Raw genomic sequence first — 20900 nt, forward strand, 5'->3', positions numbered from 1 at the left:
AGTCGCCAGTCGAACGCCAAATAAAACGAAGAAGACGTGTCAGAAGGAGCTCCTCTCCGCGGTGACAGAGGCAGAGCAGAGGCAGAGCAGAGGCGGGGAGCTGCCCCATCATCGTCTCACACAGAAAGGTGTGAAATATCGGTCGTTTCGACGTCGCGGAGACAAAACACGGAGACGGCGCTGTTGTGATAATGCTGTCACACCCTGAACATGTTAGTTTACCCGTCTCGCTTGGCGCCATTTGACACCACTGTAGCGTTCATTTACATGCTTTGCTTCGTTAGCTAGTCTGGCGTTAGCATAGTACCGCTAGTGGTTGCTATAGTGTTTTCCCATAGTGGAGGTTTGCGCCAGCTAGCTCGTTAAATGAGCTAATGTTAGCTTGCCGGTTGGCTTCTGTTGTGTTCGTTAAAACGTAAATGTACCGTGCAGCCTACGTATGTGCTCCGGCTGCTTTTGTACGAGTGTTGCGGAGTCAACACGGTATTGAAGAGAAGTTTAACGTTGGTCGATAGCTTCTGAACATGTTGCTCCCTGTTTGACAGCTTCGTGTCAGCGGAGATATGGAGACACCGGGGAGGATAGCAGCCACACCAGATGCCCTGGACGTCACGGTGGAAAACGTGGAGAAGGTGAGTTTTGTCAGCAGTCTGTACGCTTACACAACACAGGTCGTTTATGGTTTTAAATATAAATGTCAACTCACTCACTTGTATTTATGGCACTATTTCTCACATCCTCGCAATCAAATGTCCCGCCTGTATTTAATAAATCTATTTAGTACAATAATTATGTGTTTCTCATGTACTTGCCATAGTGAAATATGCATGTTGCATATTATGTAAATATCTACCTTATATCTTTTATCTTATTCTTTTCATTATTTTACGTATACCACTTGTTTACCTCTGACCTTTGCTGCTCTAACACGTGAATAAGCTCGATGTGGGATCTAATCCAAAACACAGCTGCAGAAACCGAATTTGCTTAGTAACCATCTTTTACTTATAAGGTTATATCTGTATTTGGCCAATATTCTAGTTGACTAAATTGATAAGAGCAAAATAACAGGTTGTAATTAGCCAATGCTTTGCCATGTTGTGAAATGCTTCTGGGTATTGTTTGTTCTATTTTTGATTGTTTGTCAATGTGTGTGTGTGCATTATGGCTGCAACTACAACTCAACTAAATGATTATTAATCAATTACTAAATAAACATCTAGTAGGTGTTTGTTTTTATGAATTATTATTATTATTAACTGTATTATTTATAAATAATATGTGATACATCGATTCTTGATATGAATATATTTTGGTGTCTTTGCTCCTCTGGTAGTAAACTGAATATGTTTGGTTTGTAAAAATCCAGACATTTGAGGACTTAATTTTTGAGGTTTGAGAGACCGTCATTTATCGGATAAAATAATTGTACTATTGGATGATTACAGAAATAATCCTTAATTGCAGTCCTGGTGTGCACACCTGGTTGCTTGTCTGTGCTGAATGCCAAGTTGCTGTGATCAATCTCCCTTCTGGGTGGCCACTAACTTGGAAGAGAGCGTATGGATGGGAGGAGACAATTGGGAGGATGATAAGAGTGAGACTGAGGAAGGTGCTCCTTTGGAGGAGCAGAGTGGATGTGATGAGATGGCTTAGGGGGAGGGGAGGGTCGGACAGGGTGATGTATGTGACAGTGCCAGTAAAGGAGGAGGAGGAAGAGGAGGGGCAGAGACGAGGGTTTGTGATGTGACAGATATGATTAGAGGCAGGTTTGTGGGAGAGAAGTACATTCCAGCAGGGGAAATGGCTCAGCTTGATACCTTGGTTTCTGGTTCAATAATAAGAGGATGAATGACATACGGCGAGCAAGATCCTGTCTGCCTTTTGGGACAAAATCAGTTTTCATTTGTTTGTGTGGAGAACATGTTTTATGACATTTTTGGGGATGAACGAAAAATAATATATAAAAAAAAAAATATCTCAACATTTTTCTTAAGTTGGAGAAAACAGAGTAAAACTAAATAATACAAATTGTATTTATACCTAGAAAACATACACACAATACTGAGATATTATAATGTGTAAAGGTTTACACATAAAATTGTTGTGTATGTGTCTTGGCCATAAGTGAATCATTGCTTGTAAGAATACTTCACTGACCAAAAATCATGCATGAATGATATTTCTCTAAGAAAATTACCTCATAGTCATATGTCAAGAATACATTCGGTTTTCACGTATGCCAAGATTGTGCAGGAAGCAGAGCTGACCAGTTACAGCAGGGAGAAGCTGGCCATTAATGTCCTGATTCATCCTTTGTTGAGGGTTTATGTTTGAATGTTTTAGTTGCCATTACTCTGCCTCAAGTGCTACAGCACAATCTGAAATCTCATTAGCTGTTAAAACATGACAGAAAGCATCTGAAGTATCATTCCCAGCAATGTCTATGAGCATTTTTGTAATTACAAATGGGTGAACGAATGAAACCAAGCCAAGTTTGTACTCCACATTGCATTTCAAAAGTCACGAGATATTGTATATATTTATAAGCTTGATTATTTGCCTTTGATAACTGTTTCCACATAATTATGGAGTCGGTTCATTCAGTGGAATAAGAACAAGACAAAAGATTGAGATCATTATGTCCACCTGAAAGCTGTATCTTAGTTTCTGCATCACAACACCAGCTCAGAAAAAAGCTGTAGACATACACCCACAACAAACAAAACAATGTTGTGTTCATCTGAGGACATCAATAGAAAAATATGTCGTGCAACTACAGGAGCAGCCTCAATATCTAAGCAAGTGGGAAAAAAAAGACCAGAGAGAAGTAGAAGTGCAGAATTGATACTTTTGTATAGTGGGCTGTGGTGGAGATGATGGTTCCTGTCCCAGTGTTTGTACGTGTCCAATAGAAAGGTCTTTGTTCAGTCTTGGGGTCTGTGAAACAAAGAACCTAATTGTCAATAATTGTATGTGTTGAATGAATGGTTTTATATAGTGCCATACATTTCTGCTTGATTATACTAAGATTTAAGATTAATTGCTGTCTACCAAGCAATTGAATTTTAGAGTAATTTCACCAGTACTGTACTGTTAAAGTTCACGTAAAACAACTACTGTACCACCAGAACGAAGCACAACACTGCAGTGGGTCAACTTCTTGCTTAAGGGCACCTAGTCAGGGACAGCTTTATGTCACCATAATTATCCGTGATCATCTGCTCAGCCCACTACTTGCACAGGATGCTGCTGTCCATCGAAAGGCTTGGTTTAACATCTGCCATTTGGTCTTCATCTGAAATTTAGATCAGATGTGTGACACAACAAGTGCTGCACTCATTCATATTAAATGATGTTATAGTATTTAAAAAAGGATGATTCTCATTGCCTGGTGGCTAAATGTCACAGGACATAGCAGAGCAGAGAAATCAGACACAGAAATATACTCCTTGGTTTATTGACACCACTTTTTCACATCTAGTATCAATACCTTGAGTATCTACTGGTATTGGCTTATCTATTTATTGAGCAGTTTGGCACTGGCCTGGGAGATGCCGTTTTAGAAAGAAATTAGGGATCGGAATATTGATCAGTTTCATGGCTGCAAATCTCATGATAAATCAGTGTGTCCATGATTTTTGTGATAAATGTCAGATTATTAAGAATTGATTTTTTTTGTTCCTGGGTGAAAAACTGTGGTTGGCTACAAACTTCTTTGGCCCATTTCACATCACATTCACAAGTTGTTTTTTTTGGCTTATCTCTTGTGTTTGTGCAATGTATTTACATTTCAGCATATTGCTATGTATTGAACTGTTGTTGTTGTCTTTGAAAACATTTATATTACAATAATTAATTGCAGAATATATAGATGGGTTTGAAAGGCTTATGGATGTATGCCTGTGCACACACACATGCAAACACTTGTACACTGCTCATGCAGTGGTAACGACACCTACCTGCTGTAGGTTAACTTTGTTTTTGAGCCATCTGTTCTTTACAGTGTCAAACTCAGAGCCATGGCAGTGGTCAGAGAGCAGTGCTGGTACTGTAGTGCAGAAAGCAGCATCACACCACGAACCCATCATGACACTGTTATAACCGTGAGAATCAAAGACGTGATTAGGAATGATGGTTAGAGTGGGAACAAAGAAGAACAGTTTGAGTGATCGAGTGCGTGCGCGGGTGGTTGTTGACAGCAGACGGCCAAGACAGAAATTAAGAATATAATGTTGCCCACAGTGATAAAAATCTCAGCACATGCCAAAGCAATTACACTTGAGCACTACCAGTGCAACTAACCTTTTTCACTACATAATTCAGATGTCTGATCACATCCAATAATTTAACTAATTAACATACCATTTCAAAGCCTAGTTTAAAAAATACACCAACACGTTTTTGTTCCACCTTGAGCTTATATGTATTTCTGTGGTAATACTTCTAATGGATTAGGGCTGGGCAAAAACATTTATTTGAGCAAACTCATTCTTTACAGACAATATTATGACTACATTGGTTTTTCTACGTGAGTTTGGGTGTGAGCATCTATCAGCTATAGTAAATCTGTTGTTATTTGTCAGAGCAGATGGTGAAGCTCTCTGTTACTGAGCCATGTTTTTTTCACTTGCATCCCTCTCCCCTTCGTCCTCCTTTTGGAAGAGGACAGGAGAGCAGGGTAATGACCTTTGGCAGGGCCTGCCAAGAGCATGCCATCCTCAGGTGAAGCCAGGTGGTTCAGGCAGGTTGCCTCCATGTGGCGATGCTGCCTCAGCTACAAATAAAAATGGCCCTTATTTTAACTATTTTAAAGAAGAAATAAGTGATGGAGTAGAACTAACTGCTGCGTATATGGCATGATTTCTGGGAGGAGCAAGGCGATGGTTCTTTGTGAGAAGATTAAAGCAGCAAAATGAAGAGACTGTCTTTGCTTTGATAACAAACCAAGAAAGAACAGACATGCTCAGACACAGGCGGGGTTGCTGTTTTGAATAAGGAGATGTCTGGTCTGTGATCAAACAGTGGACTGTGGTAATCATCTGCTGTGAAGTCCAATATCACAGCCTAATTTAGAGAAAAGACAGAATTGAGCTGACGAAGAAAAACACGAAAATGTTAATGCATTTTATGTTGTAAGCAAGATAATAATTCACAGAAAGACTTGGACAAATCACAGTGCTTAAATATTTAATCACGTATTAATCTGTTTATTTTTCAATAACGTAAACATGTTTGATGTTCATGGAGCAATGAGACCTAACGGCTAAGATGGTGATATATACAGTATCTGCTATGCTCTGCTGGCACCTATAGCTCCCTCTCACACATATACAAGTGCCTGTCAACTCTCTGCAAACAGTCTGCTCATTAACTCACTGCCAGCTGTACTCATATTATTGTACAATATGTAGAGACATAGATAATTCTGTTGTGGGGTCGGCCTGTACATCGCTGATGGCTGTTGAGTCCATCACCATTGCTTGTAAACATAAATTAGAACATTTTGTCAGTAGATCAATAAACCAAGTTTGTTTGTCTTTTTTCTTACATGAATAGCGTTTCCGTTAAAGGTCCAATATCTAGAATTTTGTAGGGAGCAATTATTAAAACATTAAAAATGGTGTGAACTAATTTCACACTGGTTTCAGTGTAACAGACATTTGTTTATATTGTAAAGTTGCACACTACAGCTTTAAGAACTAATGTTTTTTTGTTACCTTAATAAGCCTTTTATAATGGTACTGGTTCCATTTCCGTGGAGTTCATCATGTTTGTTTTCTGACTTGAACTCATGTTGACTGTATAAAGCTAGACTATATCTCTGAGTGCTACCGGATGCTGAAACATGTTTTCTTTGTCAAAATGTCATAAAAAAATAAAAATAAAAAGAGGAAATGAAATGTATGATGATAATGGGGGCGGGACTAGTTAATCTTTGCTTCTCCCGCTTTCCCTTTCGGTTATGTATATTGTGTGAACTGCAATGTTATGTGATGAGTGATCTAAATGTCATGACTGAAATAGATAAATAAATAAATAAATAAAATAGATAAATAAATAAATGGTTATGTCCGTATTTAGTGGGGCATTGTCTGCATGAGACGCATTCAACACAGGAGGAGAATCTCCAGAGGATTCAGGTTAGGGGTGGCATCTGGCTTGAGCATGCAGGAAGCAGTTCACTCACCTGTTCAATCACTGTTGATCCTACGAGGTTTCTCCATCTGTGTTCTCACATCAGCTGAAGAATCTCTGTAGCATCGCGGACATTTGTGCTCACACATACTTGGGCTGGGCATCGCTACTGATTTTCATTTCATATGTATATAATGTATAATATAATATATTTCCATGACCATGGTAGTCTTGTGAAATTTGTGTATAGCACACATGAAAAAGCATATATTAAAAGCTTGAGCAGAGGATTTTGCAACTCAATATTGGTTTGCATATTGGACATATGAATTGCAAAATCATATGTCCAAGAAGAGATGAGAAATAAGTTTAAGTACAAGAAGGATGCAGACGTTTAATGGGCTGGGAGGAGGTAGGAAACAGAGAGTGGTTGATGTTGGAGAATTAATTGATGTGAGCAGGCTTCAGGGGTGAAAGACAAGGATCAGAAGCTTTTCCCAGAGTTGCCTGTCAGACACTGGCTGTCAGTGGTTTCAGTTCAGTGACCATATATATACAGTATATATAGATACATTTTTCCCCCCTCCTTTATTTCCCTCACTTGCATTCATACGTAATCCCCTTTCCCTTTGGTTTTCTCCTTCTTGCTCTCCTTGTATTCAAGTACTCAAATTACTCACCGCTGTACTCCAGAGAGAGCTATTTTCAGGTCATTGCTTTCCCCATTGTCCAGGTTAACGTCACAATAAACTGCTGTGTGTTTGCCTGTTAGCGAGTGAGAGAAATGCTTTTTTTGCAATGTAACCAGTTCTTTGTTAGAAGACAGAATTTTCAAATATGTTCAACCATCTATTGGTTACTGTTGACTCACACTTGTATTGTTGTTTTTCTCCTTTCTTCTTAGGCCCTCCACCAGTTGTACTATGATCCCAATATAGAAAACAAGAATCTGGCCCAAAAATGGCTAATGCAGGCTCAGGTCTCGCCTCAGGCCTGGCAGTTTTGCTGGGTCCTGCTGAGCCCAGATAAGGTACAGTGAATGTAAACACACAGACACCCATTTCTGTGTGCTTCATTGTGATCTAAGTCCTTTAACATTGAGCACCTGCTTTTGTCCAATACTTACACCTACACTATTTGATAGTCTTTATTGTTATTCATCCACATACAATGTCATAATACATAAATCAATTAGTTATTTAAAAAATTAAATAAATCAGTGTTTCCCAAACATCAAAATAACGATAGCTAAAAATATTACTGAGAAAAAAATATATCTTTAGTCAAAGAAATCAAAAAGTATTCACATTACACTCACAAATCTGAGAATTTGTTTCTAAAGGGTTTAGTAGCTGACCACTAATTCATTGATTTCTGCAGCCCTTGTGTGAATGAAGGTTTTCTGAGTGTAACACACTGCCTCAGCTTTATTTTGTTAAAGATTAAATTCTATTTGTTCTTCTGCTTATAAGTAACATTTTCTGTTTGCCCACACTTTTCTGTGTATATATATCTGTATTGAAAAACATTTTGTAGTATTTGCATTCCTTCTGTTCATCTCTCACAGGTGCCTGAAATCCAGTATTTTGGTGCTAGTGCACTTCACACCAAGATCTCTCGTTATTGGTCAGACATACCCTCAGACCAGTATGAGTCTCTGAAGACCCAGCTGTTCTCCCAGATTGCCTGCTTCTCCTCTGGCTCCAAGATGGTGCTCACTCGCCTGTGTGTGGCCCTGGCCTCTCTGGCACTCAACACAATGCCCGAGTCCTGGCCGGGTGCAGTGGCAGAGATGGTGCGGGTGTTCCAGGAGGAGGGGTGTGGGGTGGATGGGCGGGCACGCTGCCTGGCGCTGCTGGAGCTTCTCACTGTCCTGCCTGAAGAGTTCCAGACCAGCCGCCTGCCACAGTACAGAAAGGGACTGGTATGTCTTCAGGGAACTGCTTCTCCCAGACCTTTTTTTTTTAACCTGAATTCTTTAAATTCGCTAAACTTAGCATTTTGTGACCTTACTCAGCCACGTCTTGAGGTTCAAAAATGGCCAAGACTGAGAAATAAGCAGCAAATACTTAGTTGTAGTTTATTCTTGTTTCCTGATTATGATTCTCTGTGTATATTTTGATATTCTTACAGTATATATTGTGATTTCAGTGTCTAACCTGCCATGTGTCTGTGTTGAGCATTTGTGTTGGGTTGCTGCTTCAGGTCCATAAATGTATTGTATAAAGTAAACAATCTCTAAAAATATAAAAAATAATAAATTTTATTGGAAGATTTTTGTTAATAAATTATATTTTGTCTAATTTATTAATATCATGGTAGATCTCTATAAATAGAGACCACTATTTTATATACTACTCCTATAAGTATCTTTGTTTAAGTATCTAATAATTAATTTTTGTAGCTTACAATAGTCTGTTTTGTGTTGTTTAGGCTCTTTTGGTTCCTACAGTAGCTAAAACGGACAAATCAGAGTTTCTTTATGCGAACAAAGAAAAAGAACACCTGGAGTAGTCCTGTTTTTTGTTTTTACACTCGGCATTAGATGTAACTTATTCTGACACACTATATCCTTAAATTAACTCAAACTCAAACATCTTGTTGATTAAAAAAACATTTTACATTAGAGTACAGTAATAACATGGTAACTGTTTGGTTACAGTATGGTAATACATTTGTAATGGGGTAGTAATATTAAAGCAATAACATCTTCTAATAATACAGTAATACAAATGTATATCAAAGTAATATACAGGTAATAGCCTTGTAATAACTATAGGCTACCATCAGTGTAATACCTTTACTTATTTTATTATTATTATTACCAAACTATTATTATGGAAATTAGCTTTTATTACCATAATAGTATTTCCCTTTTACTTAATTATTACCATACTGTTACCATGTTAGTACTGTCTCCAAAGTTTGGAAAGATAAATTCTCAAAAGAAAGGTGTAAAGAAAAAATACATATTGTTCATACAATACATATTAAAAATAAAGTCTCAGTGGCACCAGCATCAAAAACTTGATACCTAGGTCTCCTCTTCAGACAGAGGGACAGTGTATCATTTGAGAAAGACTGCAGTCCAATCCATGTTGTCATCCTCCCTCTAGGTTCGGGGCGCCTTGGGCCAAGAGTGGGGGTCAGTTTGTCCCTTACTGCAGCAACTGCTGAGGCGGACAGACAGTCCCGGGGCAGTGAAAGCTCGTGTGCTGCGCTGCCTGTCTTCCTGGGTGCTGCTGGATGTTCCCCTCAGCGAGAGTGAAGCCCTGGTGCATGACTGCTTCGCTGCACTGCCTGACCCTGAGCTCTTCGACACAGCAGTTGAGGCAATAGTCAATGCCATCTCACAGCCCGACTCCCAAAGGTGTGTTCTGTCATGGAAATTGCATTAAATAACATCAAGTATAAACACACAAATCACTGTATTGCTTTTACTGCACACATGTGTGTCACTGGGTCCTCATAGTGGCATCCACCAAAGTAAAAGGCACAAGAAAGTAATATTAATAATAATATGACATGTAGAAGTTACATTCAGGAGATGACAGAGAGGGAGAAGACGGTTTAAAAAAAGTTACATTAGCCAACAGCAGTAAACAGACAGGTTAGGCATTGGAGGACAGTTTGGGAGGGATGGAGAGAAGGAAGGAGGAATTGATACAGGGCAAGTTGACAGCCAGAGGGAAGAGCGCAGCATTTCTCGGTTGGCTGGTGTTGCTATGGTAACAGAGCCGGGGAGAGATGTCATCATGCCCTGGCTGATTCAGACATGGCAGGCACCCATTACTCCTCCTCTCGAGAAAAGGGTAGAAAGAGAAAGAGAGGGCGGGGGGTGTCGGGACGATGCAAAGAGACAGAGGGAGGACATTGGGGAAGGTGTGAAAGTGTGAGGATAAAAGACTACATCCTCCATACCTCTGCACAGCTGCTGACAAGTGATTTTAAACACTGATGTCATGTCAAACAAGCAGGTGGTGGGAAGACGATTAATAGATGCCGGAGTTACAGGTAGAACCTTCTCAACCTCAGCAAGTCTTGCTGAGCTAATAGGACACACTACATTAGTTAGAGATGGGGCTCTGGTTTCTTTCTTTTTCATTTTCTGTTTCTATTTATTTTTTTGTGTCACTTGTGTAGAACTGATCACAGGTCTTCATCATGTGCATGTTTCCCAGTGTGTGTGTTTGTCAGATCCTCCCAAATGTCTCGACTGCCTGATTAGTGGCGTCTCCTGAGACACACTTGGCCTCTGTTTGTTAGTGCACTGTGTGATTCATGGACGTGCGTGCGAGTAGATATAGTATGTTTGATTTGTTTTGCTTCTAGGTGATAAAAGTTAAATAAATAAATAAATTCCTAAGAAGACAGAGTTTTAAATTATCTTTTTTAGATAGGAGAGGAGTATGAAGGTCTCCTATTAGGGAGAGGGGAGTGAAATGGGAGTAAATGCTGAAGGATTTTGATGGGGGCTTGGAACTATAGCTATAACTATAGCTTGAGCAGCAGGGCTGGGTATTGCTGCTGGTCACCTTAATCGATGTTCCAATTCACAAGCTCCTGATTTGAGTCCATCCATCTTCTACTGCTGTATCACAGCTTTTTATAAAGGGCGAAAGGGCGGGGTAGGTCAGGTCGCCAGACAGTCCTTCACATGGCTACAAATATCGCTTTTCAATAACATAGTCCTGGCATGACACGCCTCGCCTCGGCACAGCTTTGCCATTAGTGATAGTACCAGGTACTTTTTAAATACCTGCTCTGGCAAGGTTCCAAGCAAAGTCGTCAGACTGCCGGCCACTGATTGGTCAGAGTGCCGTCATAGGAAGACGCATGACCGCAACGTCGGACACAAGAATCAAACCGAACAATGGCCAACTGTAGATCAGTTAAAATGACTTAAAATCATCAAGATGTGCGTTAATATCCAATATTTAACAATGAAATGTTTAAAATCTCAATATTTAACAGAGGAGTCTGGCGTAATTAGCGACAGCACTGCTGAAAGCTGGTGATTGGGAGCAGCGAGCCTCATCACAACCCCTGTGGCTGTATTTCAGTTCAGGGACTGTGTCAGATGGAGTCTGCGCTCTGGTCATGCAGGAAGTCCTGAATGATTCTGTCAACAAATATTTTTTAATTAACGGAGTGCACTGAAAACGACTGCTTTACAAGTCACTAGTTTGTGTGTGTCGCGTGTAAAACAATGTCACTGTGGTGAGGCAAGGCATGGCTTGACTAGTGGAAAAGCGCCAATAGAGACAACCGTTCACTCTCACATCTATGGTCAATTTTGCCTAATCCCCAAATCTGCATGTTTCTGGACTGTGGGAGGAAACTGATTTCAGTCAATTTTCAATTTGATTTAAAAATTCAATTTCAATATTGATTCATTAAGAGATATTTCAGTTTCCATACCAATGTTGCGTCGTTATGAAATATCTTCACAGAACCAATGCGGCTAATTGTATAAATGTTTGTCTCTAACCTGGTGCTTTATTAAAAATATTAATATTAGATTAAAATTTGACCATGAAGTAGTTACACTGATTCACTTTATATTTTATATGACCACACGGTACAACTCAACATTACAGTCATAGGTGATTTTTCAAACTCAAACATTAAAAACCTGTTCAAGTTTAAAATATTCAGCTTAGAAATGCATCAGACATTTTAATGTAATTAACACGTTGTCCAACAGAGGGTGCTGTGAGCACAGCTTGGCCTGCATCCATGCCCTCTTTGCTCATCAGACTTGGACAATAGTGGTGTTATGTTTGGAGGTGACAGTGGTGGACACAAACAAACAAAACTGTTGCACCACCAATGCATCTGGAAAAACTGCTGCATAGAAGCATTTGTGGTTCTACACCATAGATGGTTAAGTAATTAACAAATCTGCAGACTCCGATGTTAGCTTAGTTGTTAGCTTCACCTGAGCTAACAGTTTGTGATCACGCAAGACTATCACTGTCAAGTCTTACATGATTGCAATAGTCTTATGAGATTAGTATGGAAGTAATGGAATTATGTTTAAAGAGCAATCTCGGGATTTTATGAAGATTGAAGTTTTTCTTGGATCTTCAAAATAAAATTCAATATGAATTAGAAAAAACTTTTTTTAACACAGCTCTAGTGAGCAGCACTTTATTTCTTCCCCTGTCTGGCTGTCTTGCTCCATTATCGCTCACAACATCTGAAGCACAGGAAGAGGAAGTGGTTTTTACAGTAAACATCATCAATTTCTAGATGTATTTGCCCCGCTCAGCCACATTATTAACTGATAAACATGTGATTTACTTTTGTAATTGTGAGCAGCAGAGCTTTGATTTATTCTGCTACTCATGACTCTTTTTTTGCTCTTTCCCTGTCAGTCCTGCAGACAGATACACTCACATACACATACACATACTTCCACACACATCGACAGTGGGCACATCTGTACAGTCAGTTTGTGTGTGTGTAGTTAGTGATTTGGCGTGGTAAACAAACAGTAATCTCTGGAGTTGTCTGCAGGGTGTGGGGTTTAGTCCATGTCTTACAGCGCTACTTCCTTTTTCAAAAGTCATATCTCACCTTTTGTATTTCCTGCTTTGTTGTTTATATATTTTCTATCTTTTCTTTGGACTCAGCCTTTCCCCTTTCTCTTCTTCTGCCATTATTATTAATCCATCCACCCTTTCTCTTGTTCTCTCCCTCTGTTTAAACACATTACAATCAACTCATTTGGGGGGATGCTATTGGTCCAGCTGCATCCTGTTGCCAGGCAACCCATTTCCCCTGTCTCAGAGTGTTGCAGTAATTGCAGAGGGGATTCGAGGGGGGGAGGGTGGAGGGAAGAAAGGAGGAGGAGGCAGGATAGATGGAGAACATGTACAACAGCAGGACAAGGGAGTAAAAGAGGTTAGAAAGGAGGAGACTGCAGTCTCAACAACCAGAATGTCACCTTTTATGAGGTCAATGGAGGAGCACGTACACATCTTTGTTCTGCTTTTAATCACATCCTCTACAACACAGAATCCTCTTTTCCAGAGCTAAGAGTGCATGACCTGCATCTGCAAAACATCTTGTTAAAAATGAATGAGCCACTGAGTGCAGGAGAGCAGTCTTTCATTGAACACACACTCACACATGCTCACTCTGTGTTACAGTAAGGGCAGTCAGTGTCTGTGCAGCTCCCCCATAGTCACTCCCTCAACAGGACACAGAGGATGTAGGCCAGCACAGACACAGGTCCAGGATTATTAGATGGAGGGCAGACACATCTCAACAGGGTGGAGCTCTCTCCTGAGAAGGCTGAATCAGCATGGACCGCTGAGCAGGGGGACTGGGCTTCATAAGGCAGCACCATAAATCCAGCTTCCCTGCTCAAAAGAGGACCTGAGGGAAATTAGAGTAATAAATGCTTCCCAGTTCTGTGGGAAGAGATGCATTTAACCTACAGAGCAGAGGATGCACATCTGCGTCATTATTTCTAGCCTCTTTTTTTAGCTGCCACTGTTTAATAAGGGATTATATTAATGCTGAAACAATTGAGAGGAATAGAACCGTTGAATAATCGAATGTTCTTTTTTTTCTGCAATGTTGGTTTCAGTGTAGTTGAGGTTTTTTTCATTGGGTCTCATGATTTGTTAATAAATTGAAGAAATAGATGAATGAATTGACTAAAATAATAAAATTCATTGCAGATTAAAGCTGTATTATATCTCTTTTACACTAAAAGCAGCAGCCGTATGTTTTTGTTCATTGTGTCTTGTACAACATCATGCACAGACACGCTGTAAAAGCACCACAGAGGGCAGTCTAATGTTACACTTTAATATTTGGTTGTACTTGAATATTTTTTGAACAAAATTAGGAGACATGATATTATTCTAAACAGTTATATATATATTATGCCATGCTTGAAAAGATGGAGACTCTGAGTAGACATCCAAAATAAAGTCGAAGAAATAAAATGAGTGTGCTCACTGCCGATGGGTTCTGTAGCAGATAAAAACCTGTGTCTATTACCTGGAATTAAAAGCCAATTATGTTGTTTCCCATTGCAGACAAGAGGTAGACGTTAGCAGGTGTTTGTGTTTTTTGGGTAAAGAGGCTTTGCAGTAGTTTCCCTGGTTTATTTTGTCCAATCCAACCTTGCTATGTCATTGATGAATATTCATCAATGTGGACTTACGTCATTATTGATGTTCTCATAAAAGATAAAGCACCACTTCCATACGACAAAACCCCCTGGGACTTACACACACATACTGTTTACAATTCGCATCACTCACGTATGCACACAGTGTCCTCTGTGACTTTCAGGCGCACATGCTCGTGCGACCTTCATCTCCAAATGTCATCCCTTCACTGGGCGTCATTAAGGGTGAAAAGAGGATGTTGTCATATGACTAGATCTGAGCCTGCTTTGAAGGGTGTGAACTCTTGTGTGTGTTTTAGCTGGAGCTAATAAAGATGGCTGAGACAGCAGGAGGAAGACAGAATAACATCTGACAGCAGTGCAGCTCTGAGCAGCAGCTCTGAATAGATTTTCTGGTTCCCCAGAAGATGTGTGGATTTTTAGGGGTGGGTGTGCTGGATCAGAGGTTAGACTGACACAGACTGTGATTTGATGTGAAATAAACACCTATTGTCTTGAGAGGGAGTAATAAATACATCAACATAGCTATGAGCAGTGTGAGTCAGATTTATGTTTACCAGGCGAGGCTCACCGGTTGTGCCTGTGATGTTCTTCCCCTCTCTACTGTGACTGGTCTCAACACATTTTCTTCAAATGAACTGAACTCTAAACTGTCAATTGTGGTGTTTTTCTGTGTGTGCATTTGTGGGTCTTTAGATATGTGAACACTTTGCTGAAACTGGTGCCTCAAGTGCTGGCCCTCCAGGAGCAGCTCAGAGAGGCTGTTCAGAATGGAGACATGGAGACCTGTCATGGTATCTGCCGGATCGCTGTTACACTAGGAGAGAACCACTCCAGGTGAGTACATAATTTTCATCCAGGCTGAACAATTTTGTAAAAATCTAATTGTAATGTGTTGCCATTTGATTTGCAATTATAACGAAGTCCATTAAAAAAAAGAGTGCTAATGCTCCATAAAATGGAGCATCAGAACTTCCGATAACAATAAAAAAATAAAGTGTTCTATAGTTGTTCTAAGGAAATGTAAATTGCTTCCAATATGCATGAATTTTCATGATTTTTTTCTGCACAAAACACTGTTCAATCAAAAAAGAAAACTTATCAAAAGATGTCTTTGTTTGATAAAGTAATTATAAAAAGGACAATAATTCACACTCACACCTAAAGTCAATTTAGAGTGTCCAATTTGCTTTTAGTTATAATTAAGCCCTCATTTTCAAATCAATTATTGATCAGTCTTTGGTGGGATTCTTATATTCTTAATTTCAGATATATTTAAAGGAGTGATTATAAAATGTTTTACCCAATCCAGTAACAAGACACTGATCTTAGCAACTCCTTAAAACCACTCTCAACAAAATGACCCAACAACAACCATCTCTGTTTGCAGACTTCAGACCTTAATCCACCAATTGCATTGAACAGCTGTTTCTTTTCTCTCACTTTCACGCAGGACTCTGTTGGAGCAGGTGGATCACTGGCAAAGCTTCCTGGCTTTAGTCAACATGATCATGTTTTGTACAGGAATTCCTGGCCACTACCCAGTCAACGAAACCACAAGCTCCCTGACACTTACCTTCTGGTACACACTTCAAGTAAGAAATGTTAAATATCAAGATTTCTCTCTAGCTTAATATCAAGGTATTATTGTGGTAAATCACTACACTTTTTCCATCTGACACATTTTTCTAGCCTCAAAATAAGCTTTGCTCATTGTGATACGATGAGGTCCATTAGGCTTGAATCAGTCATCTTGTCACAGTTTAAAAGCTCATGAATATAAAAACAGAGCTAAATATACATGGTCATTATAATTTATGCATTTTTTGGTATAAAAATAATTCTGGCATTTGTCTTTCTTTTAAAAGTAATAAAATGCAGCTGCATATCTGAAAAGATCTACTGTTATGCACCATAAACACCTTCTTGTTTAATGTGAGCTGGTAATGGGAAGATAAAGATGTTTTAATGATTCTTGTGGTGTTGCCTTTTTAAAAAAAAAAAATTTAATGAAGTGTGTAGTTACAAGCCTTGTTTGGGAAACATAACCGATGCTAAGAGTAAGACTGTTCTCTTTTTCTCGTCGCTTATATCTCCCTCCTCAGGATGAAATCATGTCGTTTGAGTCAGATAAGCAGGCAGTTTATCTGCAGGTCTACAGGCCAGTGTATTTCCAATTGGTGGACGTTTTGCTACACAAAGCCCAGTTTCCATCTGACCAGGAGTATGCATCCTGGTCCTCAGATGAGAAAGAGCAGTTCAGGATCTACAGGTATGTGTATTTCTGTGTGCATTTGTCAGGCTGAAACTGTATATTCCTGTTGTGTACATCACTTTTTCTGCTGCACACTGTTGCGTGCATGATTCAATTAGTGTTTCAGAAATGACTCACTGACAGGATGATAGGTCAGAAAATGAGTGTGTATTTTCTGCAGTACAATCTCACTGGACTGATGCCAAGAGGGCATAATATCTGTGGCATATTGATGCACATTTAATTTTTCTCGATTGTATGACCCTTAAAATCTCTGTTTGCACTTCTGTCGTTCAGGGTGGATATCTCAGACACACTCATGTATGTGTATGAGATGCTTGGAGCAGAGCTGCTGAGTAACCTGTACGATAAACTGGGGCGACTGTTGACAAATGCAGAGCAGCCCACGTCATGGCAGGTGGGTGAGAAGCACAGAAGATTCACACAGAATCCAGCACTAAAAACAACACACACAAAAAACAACAGTTTTATGAATGATGCTTTTAAAGGAGCATTGGAGAGCATTTTTCACATTATCATATGTTAAAATATGTTGTATGAGGACTTTTGTTTTCAGTCCTCATACAAAATCCAGTTTCTATTTATCTTAGCATTTTTCCATGCTAATTGTAGATACTTCTCACTTGTGATTGTTGTTATTATTACAGCTTTTCTTAATTGTTTGCACTGTACACTAACAGCACTCTCCTCCTCCAGCACACAGAAGCTTTGTTGTATGGCTTCCAGTCCATAGCAGAGACGATAGATGTGAACTACTCTGACGTCATCCCGGGCCTAATAGGACTCATTCCCAGAATCAACATCAACAACGTCCAGTTAGCAGACACAGTGATGTTTACAATAGGTAAGACAAATACGGGTTGTCCTAACAGATGAAGTGCAATTTACAAGTGTAGAAAAGTGGCATCTAGGGTCGGCACAGAGCACCGTCGCCTCAAAGAAGGAAGATTTGTGCTTTGAACCTGATGGTTCAAAGCATCAGGTTCAAAAAGCCCTCCAACTAAAGGCTTACCTAATAAAATATACTCTTTCTTAAGTATGTGTTATCTGACGAATATGTGTTATTACGCCATTAGAAGGCTATTTCTGGAAAATTCACAAAATAACAAATTGTAACTTACTGGTGGAGGCAGCAGTGGGTTAACAACTTCTGACCGTCATAATGCAAAATAGCTAATAATCTCAATGAACTTTGTTGCTAGAGCTGCGAGTGAGTGGTTTACAAACTTCAGTTTATAGCCAGAAAGTGAACATATTTTTAAGATATCACAGACTGAAGCAGATGAGGTGAGCCTCTTGAGGGGCTGAAATCTGTTTTCCCTTCTGTCCATGTTGTCAGTGAGAGCAAGCGGTGGATCACGAAAACGGCAGCATACTATACTGTTATAGTTACGTTAGAATTAACTTTATCTTGAGTATTTTACTGACAGCAGCTTGACAGGGGTGGGCTGTTGCAGAATTGTAATGAACCAATTTACATTTCTCGTAACAACATGTAAGGTCTTTGCACTCATTTCACTCTCTGTCAGTTGAAATTAAGGTAAAATTGACAGTGTTTGAGTCCAGTGACACACAGCTGGTTTCTCAGTCAGTATCTGAACTGTTCTCCCTCTAGGTGCTCTGGCTGAATGGCTGGCAGATCACCCGGTGATGCTCAGCAGCGTTTTGCCGTTGGTTCTTCAGGCTTTAGGGAACCCAGACCTCTCTGTGTCCTCTGTCTCTACACTGAAGAAAATTTGTCGAGAATGCAAATATGACCTGCCACCTTACGCAACCAACATAGTAGCTGTCTCTCAGGTATGTCTGTGTTATTTAAAAAAATATGCATGATGAATACATGTTATACATTTATAATAATATGGTGGCCGGGAGAACACACTCATAAAACCTATTCATCAGTTTTACTGCACATGCACAATTAAATACAGAAATGTGCTGCAAATGCATGTCGTAATGACGACAATGGCAGTGATTCCAGTGGACACAAAATAGTGATGTAGCATGTTTTTTTGCTGTACCTAATTAAAGTGTATTTGTGTATGTGCAATATGCCAGTGTCACATTAAGTGTCTTTTTGCACTTTTACTTGATTTGTTGAGCTCTCCTGGCCATCATATAATAATACTGTAGCTTAACAGTTTATTTGCTCCTTTTTTATAGAAGCAGCTTTTAGTCTTTGAAATCTGTTTTTCTTGTATGTTCTAAATAATGGACCTATCACTCAAATCTTCTTTTTCTCTAAAGGAGGTGCTTATAAAGCAAATCCACAAGGTCAGTGTTTGTCTTCTCACATTCATTCTCTGTCTGTTTTGACACTTATTTAATAACAAATGCAGAAGAAAATGATGTAACTTGTTTGTAGATTGACACATTATGTATAGATTCTCATGGTTAAACTGAAACAACATCTGCTTGTCTCTTCCTGCAGACGAGTCAGTGCATGTGGCTGATGCAGGCTCTGGGCTTTCTGCTCTCCGCTCTCCCCGTCGAAGACATCTTAAGAAACCTTCACTCTCTCATCACGCCATACATTCAGCAGCTGGAGAAGCTAGCGGATGAGACGGTATGTGCACAAACCAATGTGTGACCGTAAATTCATACCAACAAAGAGCACAGGGGGACTCTGGCCAATAGAAACGTGTTTCTGTGTGGTGTCACTGCAGTGGAACATTTCTCTGTGGGACCAGATTGGATCCGACTCCACTCCATGGGCTTGTGACTCACATTCTTCCCCTCATGCAAACACACACCACAGCAAGACAAATGAATCGTTCAGATAATGAAAAAGTGCCTACACGCACACTAAATAATTGTGCCTGTTAAAATGTCAGATCTAATGGAGCCTGGAGCTTGTTTGTCACAGACGATAGTTTAAATGTGGATCTAAACGTGTCTAAAAATAAACTGATATTTATTGAAGTTGGAGAATTTCTCCCAATCGCTTGTTCTGTACACCATGAAGACCTTGGATGTTGTTTCATATGGAGCTTTTCATATCTCTGTCAGTATCTGTTCTCTACTCACAGTCACACGTTGTCTCTTTCATTCTTTACTGTCTTCTTCCCTGTCCTCTTGTTTTGTGTCTAGGTTTTTGATGTATCAACATTACATCAGACTAAGAAATCATGAGCTTTGTTTAGAGCAGAACAAATAGTGGCACCTAGTGGGGAGACCTTCAGGTTACATGACATGACATCGGGGTGAACGACTGTGATGTCTGACGGGGTTGACGGAAAAAGCTGTTTTAGTAAAAGCATCTTTAATGTGAAGGGAATAGATTTTATATGACAGATGTGGCTGGAAGAGGGTGCGGCAGCCTCTTTGTCCCCTTCACAGTTGTTAAGTTTTGTTTCATCACCATGGAGACAAAGCAATAATTACATATTGCTAGAGAAACCCTAATTAATGATATTACCTTTGGGAGGTGGGAGTGTGTGTGATGATGCCACTGGTATGAAAATGAGCCATTGTGTTCTGTTTTTCTCTCTTCTTCAACACCTACCCATTGTGTTGTTTCATATTTTTAAGGACAAGTATTAATATATTTTTTTCAATGAATAATGACAATTATTTTTGAGTTTGCCAGCTAGTTAAAATAATGAATCTTAATTTGTCTGTTTCTTTTTCTTCTTTCAGCCTAATCCCTCTAATAAATTAGCAATCATTCACATACTGGGGCTGTTGTCCAACCTGTTCACTACACTTGACATCAGCAAGCAGGATGATGAGACAGCAGAAGGATCAGTGCCACCTGTCAAAACAGCCCCACCTCCACCAGGACCGAACCCGGTCAGTCACCGCACACTGTCATTATTCTCTTCAGTTGGGTCGGGCTATACGCGGACTATTAGCAAAAGACTAAATCTAGAGCCTTTTTCAGACATGAACTCAAGGCAATGTTCAGAGAATTCAGTTGGGATATTCTTTATAGTTTGCTGATCATGTGTGACAAATGCAGCAGGATATTGTCTGTGTGAGGCATGTTCACGACAGCAGGAGAATCTCCAGAGGGCGACGTCTGGCTTGTGAAAGCCAGGATGCTTGCCCATTTACTCAATGTGGATCCTCCAGTGTTTCTCCTGCCGTGTTCTCACATGAGCTCACTTAAACCAGGAAGTTCTGCTGTCATCTGCATTCACACATACAGCCCCTCTGCACTAACCTTGAGGTGTCAAAAAAAAGAGAAAGATTAATGTAAAATTCATGATTCTTATTCTTATCCTCAAAGATTCTTAATTGATTCAGGTTTTATTTCAAAATACCCGCGTTTACCTTACAGCATAGTAGAAAACAAAGGCTTCACTTTTATCAATAAAATGGAGCCACATAATGTCA

At 39.6% G+C, this 20900-nt stretch overlaps 1 protein-coding gene across 3 annotated transcripts in view; it reads left to right on the top strand.

Annotated features, from left to right (window-relative positions):
• The first annotated feature begins 50 nt into the window (after positions 1-50).
• LOC131465500 (importin-13-like) overlaps positions 51-20900 on the top strand; it is a 30642-nt gene continuing 9792 nt past the window's right edge. For 2 of the 3 annotated variants that reach the window (XR_009241319.1, XM_058638223.1), the window contains exons 1-14: positions 51-212; positions 546-632; positions 7043-7168; positions 7706-8062; positions 9255-9508; positions 14987-15127; positions 15744-15885; positions 16396-16562; positions 16842-16962; positions 17262-17409; positions 18181-18362; positions 18810-18836; positions 18994-19128; positions 20202-20354. Coding sequence is in view for 2 of the 3 variants with exons in the window: in XM_058638223.1 (XP_058494206.1) it covers positions 192-212; positions 546-632; positions 7043-7168; positions 7706-8062; positions 9255-9508; positions 14987-15127; positions 15744-15885; positions 16396-16562; positions 16842-16962; positions 17262-17409; positions 18181-18362; positions 18810-18836; positions 18994-19128; positions 20202-20354 (2061 nt within the window). In the remaining variant the exon portion in view is untranslated. The remainder of the gene's footprint in view (positions 213-545; positions 633-7042; positions 7169-7705; positions 8063-9254; positions 9509-14986; positions 15128-15743; positions 15886-16395; positions 16563-16841; positions 16963-17261; positions 17410-18180; positions 18363-18809; positions 18837-18993; positions 19129-20201; positions 20355-20900) is intronic. The other variant, XM_058638224.1, reaches the window with a different exon arrangement.

The sequence above is a fragment of the Solea solea genome, chromosome 9, assembly GCF_958295425.1.
Source record: "Solea solea chromosome 9, fSolSol10.1, whole genome shotgun sequence".
In the NCBI taxonomy this organism is placed as follows: domain Eukaryota; kingdom Metazoa; phylum Chordata; class Actinopteri; order Pleuronectiformes; family Soleidae; genus Solea; species Solea solea.